We start from the raw sequence: 17,689 nt of genomic DNA, 5'->3' as shown, positions 1-17,689 counted from the left end.
CAAATGTAATGATCAAGAGGAAAACCCAAACATCAGTAAATGAGTTTGGTCCCCAGCGTCTCACCTCTCGTGTCTTTGTCTCCCGTTAGAACATCACACACGGCCTGGCGACTCAGCTCAGTGTTCAGTTTAATGACACATCATGGGGTGTCCAGTCCTTTGTCTTCAATAAACAGGTTCGTTTTAAGCCAAACTTAACATTCATTTATTTTACATACACTACATTCTGTAATTGTTCTCTTTTAGTAACTCCTTCTTGACGCTGCCCGTCGACCTCTGCAGGCTGTCCGTCAGGGACAGAGAAGCAGATGGTCTTTACTGTGACAAAGAGACCTCTTCACATCTGTCCTCAGAAGACTGTGCTGTTATACCCCTGACAGTTAACACAGGTCATGTCCTCCCTCCAGGCTCAGGCTGGACACCACACCACGTCCCCGCTGCCGTGAGGATGTCTGGTTAACGTCTCGGCCAATCACATTCAAACACAGTGATGACCTTGGAAAGGAGCTAATGCACTCTGGGAAATAATATTTACTATGTTGTTATGAGACCTGTTCCTCTTTTGTTTCCTGTTTATCTGCTGATTTGTTTATTGTGAGGCGGAAATGAGGGCAGCTGTTGCTGTGGCAACCACCAAACAAAGCCACATCATCTGAAGATTACTGGCAAACAATGTTCACAGTGTCACTGCTGAGATTACTGAAAACGAGATGACAACATTATTTATTGAAGTCACATTTATAATCAGCAATTTTGTGTCTTAGAGTCCTGCTGACGGATATGTGGTCTAAAATATTATCCTGTATAAAACATTATGAATAAACCATAATCAAAATATACTGCATAAATATATTGATATAAAATATGTGGAAGCAAAGTATGTACAAAGCAGAAAGGGAAGTTGGGGAAGAAGGAAGGAGGTGAGGATGTTTGGAAAGGGAAAGTCAACAAGAGTGAGAGAAAGAGATTTAAAAAAGCAGAAAAGTAAAACGTGAAGGAGATTCAGGAAACCTAGGAGGTAGGAATCAAAGGAAGAAGGAAAGGACCAAGGAGAGAAGAGTAAAGGGAAGGTGGAAGGGACCCGAGATCTGAGCGCTGATCTGTACAGAGTGTACTCGAGCTGGAATACCATCGTCTTAGAAATGTAACTCTCCACCACTTATGTAGAAAAGAAAAAGAAGACCTTTTGGTGAATGCTGCGAAGGAATTATATTTCATCTTATTTATATTATCTGATATTTATCAATTGTGTTTTATTCTATTATCTTAATTTTCCTATTTTTATGTGTAAAACACTTCGGGATACATTTGGTGTATGAAAAGGTGTAAATAAAGATGCAATGGAATATATTTGGGGAAAAGCGGGGAAGAGGAAAAGAAAGGGAGCAGGGACCAAAGGGAAGGAGGGACAAATAAAGGAAAGGAAAGGAGGAAAGGAAAGGAAAGAGGGACATATGTCAGTAAGAAGAAGGAGATGCTAGTTGATTTTTGCAAAAGGATTACATTATAGATACAGTATGTTGACTTTATACTGCCAGAAGAAGAAGTCATTTATAGTTATTCTTTAAAACGTTCCCGTTGTGTTTTATGCCCGTGATGAGGTAATGTGGGAATACAACAGAATAATGATGTATCCTGAAGAGATGGGAGGCTGGCCTTAGTGACAGTGAGGACAAAATATATTATTTATGTTTAGTCTTTTAATCAGTGCTGGTTGAAAAGGATGGAGCGATGAAATGTCCATGATTTTACAGACGTCGAAGCAGAACCTTGAAGGTGACAGTGACGCGGTAGAGAGGAAGTTGTCCTTCGACATCAGGTGATTTATCCTTTTGCTCTCTGTGGCAAAGAAAGAGAGAGAACATGAATGAGAAAATAAACACACACACACACACACACTTCCATCTCAGTCATCAGCTGCTCCTCAGCCCTCTTGTCCTTCTTATCTATCGCCCCCTTTTCCTTTCTATCTGCGACCCTCCAGTCCCCGCTCGCCTGGACAGCTCTACCTCTGCTCTACACTTTACTGGATGATTGTGATGGGAAAAAATATATTTGCATTTTCATTATCCTGCCAGCAAGGTCCTGGAATATGAAATGTGAATGTGTGTTTGTTGAAGAGCCATTTTCTTTTTTATATGAATCTAAAATAATAAAACATGTATCATGTCCTGCATTATATACACATAAGTAGAATAATGTCTCCAGTGTACTACATGATACACTGTATAATACTGCTCATTAGTACAGTACTGTTCAAACGTTTGGACTCAGATATAGAAAAATAGATCTTTTAACAGAATATGTTAGGTTAGAAACTGTGGAAAATGGTCTTTGGCTTCTCCTCAATCAGCATGAAATACAAATAAGACAATAGTTAAAAACAGTCATTATTGGCAGAGCTTAGAGTTCAGTCATATGCAATAAACACAGTACAGTAGGCTCATTACAAATAGCACCATGTGCAGATTGAACGTGGGGTGAGTTGATGGCCCTGTACGAAAATTATATATTCAATAAATAAATAAATAGGTGGCTCGTGACAATCTAATACGCCGTCCTGAGGGAAGCAATTCAAATTGTGGGAAGGGTCACTTTATGTCGTTATGTCGAGAGCTTTCTTGTTGGTATCCAGTTCATGTCTGCAGTTCTGCATCTGTAGTTTCCTTCTTATCTTCCTCTCTTCACAGATTCCATGTGACATTACAGTGTCCGGATCATGTGTCCATGTTAAAAGACAAGATGCTTTCCGATGCTTTCCACCAGATTCTTGTACATTTCAATATTCCAGCTCACCCTGAAGTCATTAAGCTTCCTGAGTAGGTGCAACCTCTGCATAGCTTATTTGAAAACATAGTCTGTGTTATCTATGAAATTAAAATGGCTATCTGTATCAGTTCCTAAGTATAAAAAACAGCTAAGCTTTTCAACAGGGTGCCCTATGATTGTTAGGGGTTGGCATAAGTCTGGATTGTAATATTTACTAGTGTGTCTGTATTATACATATATAATACAGACTTCCCCCTGCAGTGTCCCCTTCACACAGGAGGCTGACAGGAGTCAAATCGTCAGCGTATTTAAAAAAGCCAAAAGACTGAATGTTGGATTCTGAAGTCATTAGTATTCACCGTAAAAAAGTAAAGTCCTCGGGCCAGTGTTGATAATAGTCAATTCTGACTACATCAGCAACATTCACCACTAGATCCAGAACCCTTTGCAGGAGGATGTGTGACTTCATATAAGATGAACTAAAATAGAGAAATAAAACAAGATCAAAAGAAGTTATGGTTTCATCATCAGTAAAATGGAGGGGGTCACGATGACAGGCCATCCATGATGATAGAGGCATAAATAGAAGCCTTTACATCACAGGATAGAGGTAAGCGCTAATGGTCTAAAAACATACAAAAAGACAAGCTCCTGATTTCTTGGGTACACTATATTGGACAGTTTCCAGGATCTGGGTGCAGTGCTCCTGTCCTGGAGCTGAAACAATTAAGTAATTACCCTTGTCAACTGGGGGGCACAATCTTTAAGCACTGGAGGCTTTGTTTGGCTCAGTGCAGGCAAGACTAACTGCAATTTCGTGCTCTGTAAGCACTGGATTAATGAATTAATGAATGACACACACACACACACACACACACACACACACACACACACACACGCACACGCACACGCACACACACACGCACACGCACTCGCACACACACAGATGTGTGACTGATGGCTCACTGACAGGGAGGCCTTTTAAGCGCTGCCCACGTTTGTTTTGATTTCATAAACGTACATAAATACTCAGACAGTGGTGGGTGTCATTTGTCTGGCTGCTGGCCCGAAACGCTCGGCTCTCCTCGGGTCAACAGCCTGGGAGGAGAAAAATACACTTTTATCTCAGCCAGTGGACTAATGTGGAGCCGTGGTAGCACAGTAGTCAGGTTTACATCCAAATGTATTGCAAATTTTACTCGAATGAATGCATGTTTCCATCCACTACCATTGTGCGATTATAAGGAGTTGGTTCATTGAGATGAGCAGTAGTGGAAAACAATTATACCACTGCAGAAGAAGATGCAACAAGATGACGTAATTAATGCAAATTAATGCTTGTTTCGCAATTAAAAGAGCGCCAGTCGAACCTGTGAAAAACAAAGTAGAAATTGGTTTCATCTCTTCAGCAGAGCAGAACCTTCAGTGGACATTCAGTCATTAATTATTTGCTAAAATGGTTTGTCACATTTAGCTGCTATTGAGACATCAACTTTTCCACCTCAGACAAGCGTAAAAACCTTTTTGCGATATCTCAAGATTTATTACAAAGTCTTTCCCTCAGGGGTTTTTATGTGCAAATTGAAAATGTGCATAAAAACAGGTGGATGGAAACATACCTGGTGATGCAGAGAGGGGTAGCTGTGTGTGTTTGTGTGTGCCATAGATTATACAATAAGGACGTAGTGTCTGTGATGTCACCCATAGGTTTCTGAAGAGATGCTCAAAGTGGGCGGCTCTGGCCAGTCGCAATCTTGGCAGTGATGCCATCGTCTAACTCACGGCTAATCTGACAATGGAAATGGCCAGTGGAGTTGACGCAGCAGAGCAGACAGCTAATAATAATATATACAGTGCCCTCCTTTCCCTCAATTCCTTTATTTTTGCTGTACACTGAAAACAATTGAGTTTGACATCAAAAGATGAATATGAGAAAGAAAGATCAGACTTTCAGCTTATATTTCCAGGTATTTACATCTAGATCTGATAAACAACTTAGAAGATCGTTTTTAACGGAACACCACATCTTTAGGTGAGCAAAAGTATAGGAACAGAGACTTAAAATAGTGTGAAAAGTGAATAATACTTAATATTTAGTTGTAAATCCATTGCTTGCAATAACTGCCTCAAGCCTGCCTCCCATTGACGTCACCAAAAGCATTCTTCTTTTGTGATGCCTTTCACCGCAGCCTCTTTCACTTGTTGATGGTTTCTCCCTGCAGTCGCCTCTTTAGCAGGTAAAATGCTCATTAGGGTTTCAGTCTGGAGATTGACTTGGCCAGTGTAAAACCTTCCACTTCTTTCCCCTGGTGAACTCCGTGGTTGTTTTGACAGTGTGTTTTGGGTCGTTGTCTTGCTGCATGATGAAGGATCTCCCGATCAGTTTGGTTGCATCTCTCTTTAAGTTGGAAGACAAAATGTTTCTGTAGACTTCTGAGTTCATGTTGCTGCTGCCATCATGTGTTGCATCATCAAAAAATATCAATGAGCCCGTCCCAGAAGAAGCCATGCAAGCCCCAGCCATGACATTACCTCCACCGTGTTTCACAGATGAGCTTGTGTGTTTGGGATCATGAGCAGATCCTTTCTTTCTCCACACGCTAGCCTTTCCACCACTTTGGCAAAGGTTCATCTTTGTCTCATCAGTCCATAAAACTTTGTCCCAGAACTTTTGAGCCTCGTCTCTGTACTTTTTGGCAAATTCTAATCTGGCCTTCCTGATTCCTTATTGCTCATGAGTGGTTTGCATCTTCTGGTGTAGCCTCTGTACTTTGGTTCCCAAAGTCTTCTGCTGAACGGTGGATTGTGAAACCTTCACTCCTGCCCTCTGGAGGTTGTTGGTGATGTCACTAACAGTTGTTTTAGAGTTTTTCTTTACAGTTCTCACAATGTTTCTGTCATCAACTGCTGATGTTTTCCTTGGTCTACCAGTTCGACTTCAGGACATTCTAAATGGTTGTACTGGCTATGGCCAATGTTTGTGCATTGGCTCTGATTTTTCATCTTCTCTCAGTTTCAAAATTGCTTGTTTTTCTCCCATAGACAGCTCTCTGATCTTCATGTTGGTTACACCTTTAAAGCTATAAATGCAATCTGCACAGGCAAAACCCAAAGCTGAAACTGAGCGTAGACATTCAGAACTATTTATTGTTTGAATAAACAATGTACAGGACACACCTGGGCAACGAAAAACACCTGTCAGTCACATGTTCCTATACTTTTGCTCACTTGAAAAATGGGTGGGTTCAAATAAAAGGTGCTATCTTCTAAGTTGTTTATCAGATCTAGATGTAAATACCTGGAAATAGAAGCTGAAAGACTGATCTTTATTTCTCATATTCATCTTTTGATGTCAAACTCAATTGTATTCAGTGTACAGCAAAAATAAAGGAATTGGGTTCGCTGTTCCAATAGTTTTGGAGGGCACTGTATATGCATTTTATTTGGAGGCGCCTTTCAAGACACCCAAGGACACCGTACAAAATACATGAGATAAAAACAGCAGGACATTGGAAGGTAGAGCAAACAAACAATACCAGAGATAAGGTGGAGACACATGAAGAAAGCAATAAAGAGAAGAGGGGGGGGGGATACAGGATAGTGACCTGAGACTGCACCCACCTGTCACTTCTAGTGGGTGAGTTATGTAAACATTCACCCTGTACAGTTGTCCTCCTTAGGCAAATATCTGTCAAATGCTCCACTATGTTCAACAGCTCTTATTATGTCTGTCTGCTGTTTGGGATTCAACAGCTTTTTCTCAGATAACAGCTGCGGCCAAAAACAACTGTGAGCAGTGAGAGTGAACCAGAACAGAGAAGTTGCAGCCAGACGGATAAACAATGAGCTGAAACTATAAAGCTCTATAAAGAGCTATATAAAGCTGAGAGGAACTGCACATTCAGCTCATAATGCTTTGTAAGTTGATCACTACGAGCAGCTCCTTTCACATTAAAGCCATGCTGGATTAGATAGTGAAGGACAGAACAACATATTAGAAATATAATCGATAAGGACTTGCCGTTGTGAGTTCTAACTTCCACTCTACTGACAAACTGAATGCAATTTCAAAAATCTGATAGAATTTCCTCAATATTGCATTTTTCCACAGCGTAGTATAAAACGCTGTGAGCACCAGCTGGGGCAGAGTGGGGACTCGGTTCCCGGTTGTCATGCCAGCTGGTGCACCTGCTCTGAATCAGGCTAATTGGTCGATGGCTCAGAACAGGTGGTACATGCACTGAGTGCACACTATTAGACTGCACCACCGGGATAAACACAGTTATGTGTCACTGAAAGTTGGTTGAAGGGGGCCAACCTGCCTCCTCTTATTGAATTGAGTCTTGGCTTAGGTTTAAACCTCAATTATATGAAGTTCTTTTGTCAGTTACTGTTTTTAAAGTTTGGTTTAAGATGACATGAAGTGTTTGTTAAGGCCCTGTCACACATATCTGTATGACAGAAACGTATGCAAAATACGTCCAACTTTTCATCGGATCGGAAAAGTGAACATTTACAGATACGCATGTCTAACCTATTGATAGAGTATCACTTACTTATACAAAATGTATCAGACGAATACCCAACGAATGCATAACGTTGCGTTGATATAAGGTAAGGTATAAGTAGTATTCATTAAGAGCTCACTGTGTTACGCTGGTGTACGTTGATATAAGGTAAGGTATAAGTAGTATTCATTAAGAGCTCACTGTGTTACGCTGGTGTACGTTGATATAAGGTAAGGTATAAGTAGTGTTCATTAAGAGCACGCTGTGTTACGCTGGTGTACGTTGATATAAGGTAAGGTATAAGTAGTGTTCATTAAGAGCACGCTGTGTTACGCTGGTGTACGTTGATATAAGGTAAGGTATAAGTAGTGTTCATTAAGAGCACGCTGTGTTACGCTGGTGTACGTAGATATAAGGTAAGGTATAAGTAGTGTTCATTAAGAGCACGCTGTGTTACGCTGGTGTACGTTGATATAAGGTAAGGTATAAGTAGTGTTCATTAAGAGCTCACTGTGTTACGCTGGTGTACGTTGATATAAGGTAAGGTATAAGTAGTGTTCATTAAGAGCTCACTGTGTTACGCTGGTGTACGTTGATATAAGGTAAGGTATAAGTAGTATTCATTAAGAGCTCACTGTGTTACGCTGGTGTACGTAGATATAAGGTAAGGTATAAGTAGTGTTCATTAAGAGCACGCTGTGTTACGCTGGTGTACGTTGATATAAGGTAAGGTATAAGTAGTGTTCATTAAGAGCACGCTGTGTTACGCTGGTGTACGTTGATATAAGGTAAGGTATAAGTAGTGTTCATTAAGAGCACGCTGTGTTACGCTGGTGTACGTAGATATAAGGTAAGGTATAAGTAGTGTTCATTAAGAGCACGCTGTGTTACGCTGGTGTACGTTGATATAAGGTAAGGTATAAGTAGTATTCATTAAGAGCTCACTGTGTTACGCTGGTGTACGTAGATATAAGGTAAGGTATAAGTAGTATTCGTTAAGAGCTCACTGTGTTACGCTGGTGTACGTTGATATAAGGTAAGGTATAAGTAGTATTCATTAAGAGCACGCTGTGTTACGCTGGGGTGCGTTGATATAAGGTAAGGTATAAGTAGTATTCATTAAGAGCTCACTGTGTTACGCTGGTGTACGTAGATATAAGGTAAGGTATAAGTAGTATTCATTAAGAGCTCACTGTGTTACGCTGGTGTACGTTGATATAAGGTAAGGTATAAGTAGTGTTCGTTAAGAGCTCACTGTGTTACGCTGGTGTACGTAGATATAAGGTAAGGTATAAGTAGTGTTCGTTAAGAGCTCACTGTGTTACGCTGGGGTGCGTTGTTGAACACTGATGTTTTGAGCATGTTCAAAGTTACCGGACGTACCCGACGTGTGCTTCATAAGATATGCAGACGTTACGTTACGTTAGACATACGTGAATACGGAATACGTACGTGAATATTTACCTACGTAAATATAGTACGTAAATACCTACGTGACTACGTTAGAGGTACGTTAGATATAGGCTACGTCGGCTGACGGTGAATCCTACAGCCAGTTTATTGATAACGAGTGGATAACCTATTCCTACCCTATGTTAAGATTATTCCTGACGACGGAGTAACTTATTTAAGGTGTTTCTACAGTACAGCTAGCGTTCAGCATGTTAGCCGTTCTCCAGCATCAGCATGACGTGAACCAAATGGCACTTTTCCAGCTCCGTTGTCCAGACACTCTGATACATTTTAAATAAGTAAGTGATACGCTATCAATGTTTGACGTATAATAATTTGTTTTGTATTTGTTATGTATACGTCAGCTACAACACCGCTGTGGAAAAGTGTGACGTATTTGGACACAGAACTGTGTGACAGGGCCGTATGTCTGGCGTGTTCGGTGTATAGTCTGCGTCCTTAAAACGATCACAACTTACCCTTAATTTATATTAACCTATTGCAGATATTTCATATACGCCGGCATACGTTTCTGTCATACGTATATGTGTGACAGGACCTTTAGGGTAAGGGTACTGTTTTTCAGGGTATTCATGTATTTTTATAGTTTGTACTCATACACGACATGCAGTGGGAAAATGTAAAGTGAAAAACACTGGGGAGGTATTTGCTTGAAAATCGGGATATTTATCAGACAATGCTTTGGATTACACTTCAGTCATTTGGGACACACACCTGGCTGACCCACCTCAGAGGCCCAGGCAGGCCCTCAGTTCGTCCAGTGTCAGGCCTCGGTCTCCGTCTCTGTCACAGTACTGAGCAAACTTCTTGGCGCACCGTCGCGGCTTCAGCCTCTGGCGCAGGAACTGACGAAGAGGTCGAGCTTCACGTTCGCTCAGCACTCCACTGGAGTCCACATCCAGCCGACTGAAGTGCCACCGCAGCACCACCTCTGGCCTGGAGGACTCGACAGCCTCCAGAGTAGAAGGAGAGGAAACATCCAGAGGGGGGGAGGAAGGGGGGGAGGAAGAGGAGGCGGAGGTTGGAGTCATGAAAGATGGAGGGCTGGGGGGAGGTGTGTTTGAGGCCCTGATGGAAAGAGACGTGACAAAACGTCAGAGGTGAGACAATCAGTCTTTGAGTATGAAATACTCTCTGCCTGAAATTGAAGCTTCAGCTTTAGTCATCATCTGCCCTGCCCCTAGGTTGCGTTTTGTTTCTATCATGATGTGTTTCATGAAAGGCTTGGATTCACAGGAGTTACAATGGATACTGTACATACACGTCACATCTACAGCAGTGAATTATACTGAAGCAGCTGTGTGAGGGATTTAGAGTAGAAGAGCAGGAGGTGGTTGTCTCAGTGTTGAGCTCAGCAGGGTCGAGCATGAGCACTGAGATGTGTATTTAGTCATATTTTGGTGAAAATACCACCGGAACTTACTGCGTTTACAGATGGGTGGTGGAGAAGTAGATTATGTTGCAGGAATGATTTGCAACATACAGTATATCTCAAAAGTGAGTACACCCTTTAGATTTTTGCAAATATTCTGTTATATCCTTTCAGGGGATAACATTATCCTACTGAAACTTTGATATAACTTAAAGTAGTCAGTGTGCTGCTTGAATAACAGTATAGATTTATTGTCCTTTGAAAATTACTCAGTACACAGCTGTTAATGTCTAAACAGCTGGCAACAAAAGTGAGTACACCCCATAGTGAACATGTCCTAATTGTGCCCAATGATGTTGTTTTCCCGCCCTGGTGTCATGTGACTCGTTAGTGTTACAAGGATTCAGGTGTAAATGATAAGCAGGGCTGTTAAATTTGGTGTTTTGGGCACAATTCTCTCTGAATGCTGGACAACATGGCACCTCATGGCAAGGAACTCTCTGAGCGGCTGAAAAAAAGGATTATTGCGCTTCACAAAGATGGCCTTGGCTATAAGAAGATTGCCAACACCATGAAAATGAGTTGCAGCACAGTGGCTAAGATCATACAGCGGTTTTCCAGGACAGGTTCCACTCGGAACAGGCCTCGCCAGGGTCGACCAAAGAAGTTGAGTCCACGTGCTCAGCGTCATATCCAGAGGTTGGTTTCCAAAAATAGACGTGCGAGTGCTTCCAGCATTGCTGCAGAGGTTGCAGAAGTGAGATGTCAGCCTGTCAGTGCCCAGACCATACGCCGCACACTGCATCAAATCGGTTTGTATGGCCGTCGCCCCAGACAGAAGCCCCTTCTGAAACCGATGCATAAGAAAGCCCGCAAACAGTTTGCTGAAGACAATGAATCCAAGAACATGAGTTACTGGAACCATGTCCTGTAGTCTGATGAGACCAAAATAAACCTGTTTGGGTCAGATGGTGTCCGGCGTGTGTGGCGGCACCCTGGTGAGGAGTACCAAGACAAATGTGTTTTGCCTACAGTCAAGCATGGTGGTGGCAGCATCATGGTCTGGGGCTGCATGAGTGCTGCCGGCACTGGGGAGCTGCATTTCATTGAGGGACACATGAATTCCAATATATACTGTGACATCCTGCAGCAGAGCATGATCCCCTCTCTTCGGAAACTGGGCCGTAGGGCAGTTTTCTAACATGATAATGACCCTAAACACACCTCCAAGATGACAACGGCCTTGCTGAAGAAGCTGAAGGTTAAGGTGATGGACTGGCCAAGTATGTCTCCAGACCTAAACCCAATTGAGCACATGTGGGGCATCCTCAAGAGGAAGGTGGAGGAGTGCAAGGTGTCCAACATCCGTGCGCTCCGTGATGTCGTCGTGGAGGAGTGGAAGAAGATTCCAGAAGCAACCTGTGCAGCTCTGGTGAATTCCATGCCCAGGAGGGTTAAAGCAGTGCTAGATAACAATGGTCGTCACACAAAATATTGACACTTTGGGCACAATTTAGACATGTTCACTATGGGGTGTACTCACTTTTGTTGCCAGCTGTTTAGACATTAACAGCTGTGTACTGAGTAATTTTCAAAGGACAATAAATCTATACTGTTATTCAAGCAGCACACTGACTACTTTAAGTTATATCAAAGTTTCAGTAGGATAATGTTATCCCCTGAAAGGATATAACAGAATATTTGCAAAAATCTAAAGGGTGTACTCACTTTTGAGATATACTGTATCTATAGATCATTTTGTGAAGAGGTGACGTAGTAGGATCCATCGTAACAGACATGAAGCTGAACACGTACTAAAAGCCACCATTCAGGTCTGGAGCGGGAGAATGACTTTAATTAGGTGTTTATGATTTACAATAAAAATTATAAAGTTTTAAAAGTTCAGTATTTTAGACTAAAAGAGAGGACTTTATAACTCAACCTGAGGAAGTGTCAGTTTTTCTTTCAAATCATTTTTAAAACGCTCTGAAATAACTGACGTGGTTTTATTTACGCATTGGCGTACAGGTTTACTCCAGGGTGCGTCACTTCACTATGGAAACACCTTTGGGTGTTACAATTGCGACAAAGACATACTGCTTTTCAGCCAGGTGATAATTACTTTTTGATATTTGCTCACAATGTTTTCTCTCATTTAAAATGTTACATTTTTAGTTTGGATACAATTTCAAGTTCATGCCATCATAAAGAAAACTGTTTACACATGTACAAATTCGATATTAGTTTTAGTACTGGAAGTACTAAAATCTTTATAAACTGAGGGGGTTGTAACAAAATAAAAATACATTCAGTTTTATTAGTTTTTTTTGCATTAACTTGTTAAAACTTAAACATCAGGATTTCAAGTTGAAGAGAGGTTATAGTTTGGACCACAGCCAGCATCAACATTGCGAGCAGTGGGCATATTCAGACGCATGTAATCAGATTAATTGTAAACAAATCACTTCTATTCACGGCATTCCTGCAGAACTCGATAAATATCAAATATCACAAGGATGTGGCCGCCTGCTGAAACACAAAATCACCAGTCGGCTCCTGGTTCCTTATCATTTACACAGCAACAAACACCACAGCTTCCATTTTCTCTATCAGACCAAAACACAAAACAACATGGAAGTCATTCAAACAAACACAAGGTTATCGGGAAGAAAAACAATGATGATATGAAACCTGGGCATCGTGTGAGTGAGTTTGCAGCAGTGCTATCTGACATAACAAGGCCTCGGTTATATCATAACATGGTGAAGTTGGGAGCTGGCTGAGAAAGCGAGATAGAGAGGAGGGTGAAGGACGGGATGCAGATTGGTGAAAATGTGATGAAGACGTTATGAAGATGAAAAGTCAAAAGAGAGGCATGTCTGTAAATGAACAGAGAGAAACAGATGGAGGGAATGCGGTTAGTACTGAGGCGCTGATTGGTTAAGAGAAGCACAGAAGAGGGAAACAGATGGAGTCGGTCCAACAGTTTCCCTCCCTTAATCAGAATTTGATCAGGTCTGTGTTGTTCACTGAACGTTGAAATTGGGTTTCATTTGGCATTCTGAACAGCATCTCAGCTCTGCAACAGACAAGTGGAAAATAATGCATCCACTGAGGTCCAAGATGAAAAATGATTATCATTTGGCCCATGAAGCTTTTGACCACTTGTGGGGCCGTGGAGTTAAGTTTAGAAGAGCCTCGTACCGTTTGTGCACTACGTGATGCGTTACGAGCATGAACACAAGTGCTGGCACCGTACACGCTTCTGCAGAATGCAGAGGCTGGTGGCAGGGATGTGCTATAAAATCAACAAGGTGACAACAATGGAGGAAAAGGGGATGAACACACGACGATGGCCAAGATGGAGGTTCTACAAATGACTTTGGAAATATTTTATGTGGTAGATTATCCATGAATACAACGTGGAAATATTTAATGTTAATGAACATGTTTACTTACCTTTTAAGGTGGCTTTAAAAGCAGGGCTCTATCTTATACCCAAGACCCATGTTTTTATTTATGTTAAGGAAAAAACTCAATTCAGGCGGCAATTCAAAATACAATGGAATATAATGAAGTAAGGCTCTCAGGCGTTCTGTACTGCTCAACAGCAGCGAGCTCTCAGCGCTCCTCTGCTCAGTGAACACACGCCTGTCTGCGCTCAGCATCTCCTCATCCCTCTGTGCGGGTGTAAACGTAGGCTGCTTCAAAGTTAACAGCCCCTCTCCCCCCTAAACAGCGGCGTTTTGAGGCTGATGTCTCCGCATTACGCACAACCTCTCCGGCAGTCATCGCCTAATTTGCATATTTGGCAATGTGCAGGTAAATGTAATGGACGCTGTAGAAGAGAGGAATAACGTTGTGGGAGAGACAAAAAGTGCAAAAGAAACACCCTAAATATGTTTAGAACGACAAATTAACTTTCTTCTGTTGATTCTTGAAATAGGCCATCACATCTCAAAATAAAAAGTCGGTAGATTTATCGCTAGTAGCTTTTGACAAAACATTTGAAAAGTCAAAATTGGCAACATTGCTTGTGCACCAAAACATTTTTTCCTAGGACGGTGAAGTCATGACCCGCCCTATTCTGCCTCTGATTGGTACTCGTGAATATCAAGTCATGACTTCACCGTCCTAGGAAAAAAACATTGCAGCCTTGAGGCTTCTGCTCAGCACTTTCGGTCCCATGACTCAAATCTGAAAGCAAAACAGTTTTCATAATTCATTAATGCATGTTTATCATATTTAATGTTTATTATATAATGCATTTTGATCATTGGGGGGGGGGGGCACAAAAGCTCATTTGGACAGGTATTGCCCCACCGGCACCGGTTAAACAGGTTATCAGTGCATTTGCTCAAAGGCAGTCAAATGGAGTTGTTGATGGGACCGAGGATTGGGAGACGGCGGAGGGAGAGGGTCCGCCAGTCAAGGAAGCACACCTGGCTTTCAAAGGGAATGGGAGATGGCACTCTGATGGTTAAATTTATGTAAGGCCCAAAACACACTTTAATTAAGAGACGAAATACAACCCATGTGCCCCTTGCAGCCTAGTTTGCACTCAGGTTATGTGCCATTTAACTAGCAAAAGTGGAGTTGGCACTAAATGCACTTGGCCAAGCCTCTGTAGACCATGTGCTGCAGATCGTTTGGATAGGGCCACTGAACGAGTCGTGTTTATTCCCTGATCTGCTCATGTTAATCAAAGTAGGATCCAGGAGTATAATCCTGCTCATTGTTTTTACATATTAATATTTCACTTATTTTGTCATGTAAACCCATACTAGATTTTTATTTTCACATTGCACATCTCAAAGGCCACCTGATGCAATGACTTTAGCTTTTTCATTTACACAGCAAACAACCTGCTGCAGAACATGCAAACCAAGTAGCACATGGAACCTTGCAGGAGCCATTTAAAAGTGGCCCAGCTGCATTCAGAGCATGTCTCTGGCATGAATACATACTAGTCAAAGACAAACTGGGGCTGTGTCGCTGCCTCGTTCATTCATTAAATATTCAAATATTCAAATCCCCATATAGAACCAACACCAATAGTTTACTCAATGTATAGTAAAATGGGAGTGATTTTGGATCCGGTCTTCCCTGGGAGCTTTACAGTGAAGCTGTAAAGATCACTACACCTGCTGTAACGTGCAGTACACAGTAGATACACTTACTGGTGGGGACTCAGACTTCCAGCATGCTCTGCTTCCAGCTGCAGCGCTCTGACCAGACTCTGTAGGAACTGCTTCTTACGAGCTCCGGGACACCCTGCGGGAACAGAGCAGAGAGAACTGTAACCAGCTGTTAGAGACTGTGGCTGCTCCTCATGACAACAGTCTACCCTGCCTTCACTCCGGTTTCTATCACCTCCCTCAGGAGAAGGACAAACAACAAAATGCTTTAGAAATGATAAATGAAGTAATCAGGATGACATTTCCAGATGATTTTCTGGAGAGCAACATACAGAATTCTTTCAACTTTTGTGATAACATTTTTAAAACAGACAACTATTTCTCCAAGCATATAACAAAGACTCATATTTACCCGGCAGAGGTTTTTCCCTGTGCCTCCTGTCTGTTGGTGCCACCTCTGCCCCAGTGCACTCTGGGATGCGATTCCTGCATAGAAACAGAAAGGGCAACTAAAATGTCCGTTTACCAACATTACACTGAAAAGCCAAACACCGTCAGCTGACTGCTGATTTTGTAGGAAAAAATGTAATATCAAAGAATACTTTATTTCCTGAAAACCATCGTCACAATGAAAATGTCACAACATGGGTAATAAGTAGTACAGTAAATACAGTGATGAATAATACAACAATAAATGAGATGTTAAGTGTGTACTCGTGGGAACGCCCTCACTGTCCCGAGAAATGTACTTGATCTCTAGATCTTGCAATGCAAAATGTATTTGGCTTTTGTGTTTGTGATGCTGCATGCAGATGAATCTAGTGTTGGAAATGTGTTTTATCTGCCAAAATAAATACTTTGTAATTAATTAGAACCAGAGATACACAGCTTGTCAGTAGGGGGGGAAATATTATTAAGCCTCAAGGAGATTTCCTCACACCAGTCAACCAAAGAAAATCATCAGCAACACTGATAAAACCCGTGGGAATAAAACCATCCAACCACAATTTATTGAGATTTGAGAGTGGAGAGGGGGGGAGAGAGGGGGAGGAGAGGGGGGAGGAGAGAGGGGGGAGGAGAGAGGGGGGGAGGAGGGGAGGGGAGGGGGGAGAGAGGAAGGGGGGGGGGGAGAGAGGAGGGGGGGAGAGACAAAAGAAAGAAAGAAGGAAAGCCAAAGAAAGCGAATGTAAAGGAAAAAGAGTCCCCAGAACTAAAGACCTAAAGACAGACGGACTGGTCACCTTGCAGAGGTGCCTGGTAGTGGCCTGCCGCTGTCCACTCTGACACACCAACAGTAACCTGTAGTAGCGTGACACTGCACGGGGCTGTAGCGGCCGTCTGCAGTGCATTCTGGGATGAAACGCTCTTCAAGCCAGGATGACCTCATCTGAGAGAGCAGCGAGGCTCGCTCACGCTCACACGTCTGAGGACTGTCTGTACAAACACACATACAATATATTACTACAGTATGTTAGTGAGGAACTTTACTGACAATACACATAACTTAAAATCTTTACCCGACATATAATTCTATATTCTTTCATTATTATTATTATTATTATTATCATTATTATTATTATTATTATTATTATTATTATTATTATTATTAATAATGTATGTAGTCGAGGGTTGTGTTGTAGTTACTACTATCCTACTATTATGGCCGGGCTGCTGCATTAGATTGTAACGTGTACCTAATAAAGTGTGAACTGGGTGTAAAAGCTACTTATTTACAAACTTGTCTTGTTCGTTACTGTAAATGTTGGACTATAATTCTCTTGTAACCCCAAACAAAAAACAATACCAATGTTTGGAGAAATAATTTTTTTGCATCATAATATATTTGAAGACGTAATAATTGAATTGGATATATTTGTACACACAAGCAGCAGGCGCACCGAATCTTACCGGTGGGTCGTCTGACTGAGCGGTTCCCTTTGGGGTCAGAGTTCATCAGGATGGTCACCCAGAATGGAGGAGCTGTCAGCTCTGGACAAGAGAATCTGACAGTCAAAGAATGTTTAAAGCTAATTCTGCTTGTGGAGAAGTTGTGTGGAGGATCAGTGTTTAATGTAGGTGGAAACAACAACCATCTCAGGGATCTTTGATAGCTTTGTGATTTTAACTGACAAGACATAATGTTAAAGTCATAATTAAAGGACCAGTGTGTAGGATTAAAGAAACATTAAAGTTGCAGCCGGACAGCTTCACAATGAGATAAAACTATAAAGGTCTGTTAAGCTGCACATCCAGCTGATAATTCTCTGCAGGTTCATCACTACCAGTGACCAATTATCTATAGTCATGTCATACATTGTTATTACAAAAGATATTGATTAAAGCTGCTTTAAGATTCCCTTAAGATAAGTTCAAGTTTAAGGAAAGTTACCAAAACAGACATTAAGAGGCAGCAAAATGTGCTGTACATT

The 17,689-nt window shown here is 41.7% G+C and overlaps 1 protein-coding gene across 6 annotated transcripts in view; it reads right to left on the bottom strand.

Moving 5' to 3' along the window:
* Positions 1-593: 593 nt before the first annotated feature.
* Positions 594-17,689, bottom strand: part of LOC115017333 (SPARC-related modular calcium-binding protein 1-like) — a 30,975-nt gene continuing 13,879 nt past the window's right edge. For 2 of the 6 annotated variants that reach the window (XM_029445661.1, XM_029445663.1), the window contains 6 exons: positions 17,169-17,249; positions 16,502-16,694; positions 15,673-15,746; positions 15,303-15,396; positions 9,478-9,818; positions 594-1,839 (listed from right to left, as the gene is read on the bottom strand). In XM_029445661.1, coding sequence (XP_029301521.1) covers positions 9,479-9,818; positions 15,303-15,396; positions 15,673-15,746; positions 16,502-16,694; positions 17,169-17,249 — 782 coding nt within the window. In that variant the 3' untranslated portion in view covers positions 594-1,839; position 9,478. Of the gene's footprint in view, positions 1,840-3,128; positions 3,249-9,464; positions 9,819-15,302; positions 15,397-15,672; positions 15,747-16,501; positions 16,695-17,168; positions 17,250-17,689 lie in introns of all 6 variants that reach the window. The other 4 variants (XR_003833245.1, XR_003833246.1, XM_029445662.1 and 1 more) reach the window with 4 other exon arrangements.

The sequence above is a fragment of the Cottoperca gobio genome, chromosome 13 (assembly GCF_900634415.1).
Source record: "Cottoperca gobio chromosome 13, fCotGob3.1, whole genome shotgun sequence".
Classification (NCBI taxonomy): domain Eukaryota; kingdom Metazoa; phylum Chordata; class Actinopteri; order Perciformes; family Bovichtidae; genus Cottoperca; species Cottoperca gobio.
Note: the sequence above shows the minus strand (reverse complement) of the source record. Positions and strands in the feature narration are given on the sequence as shown.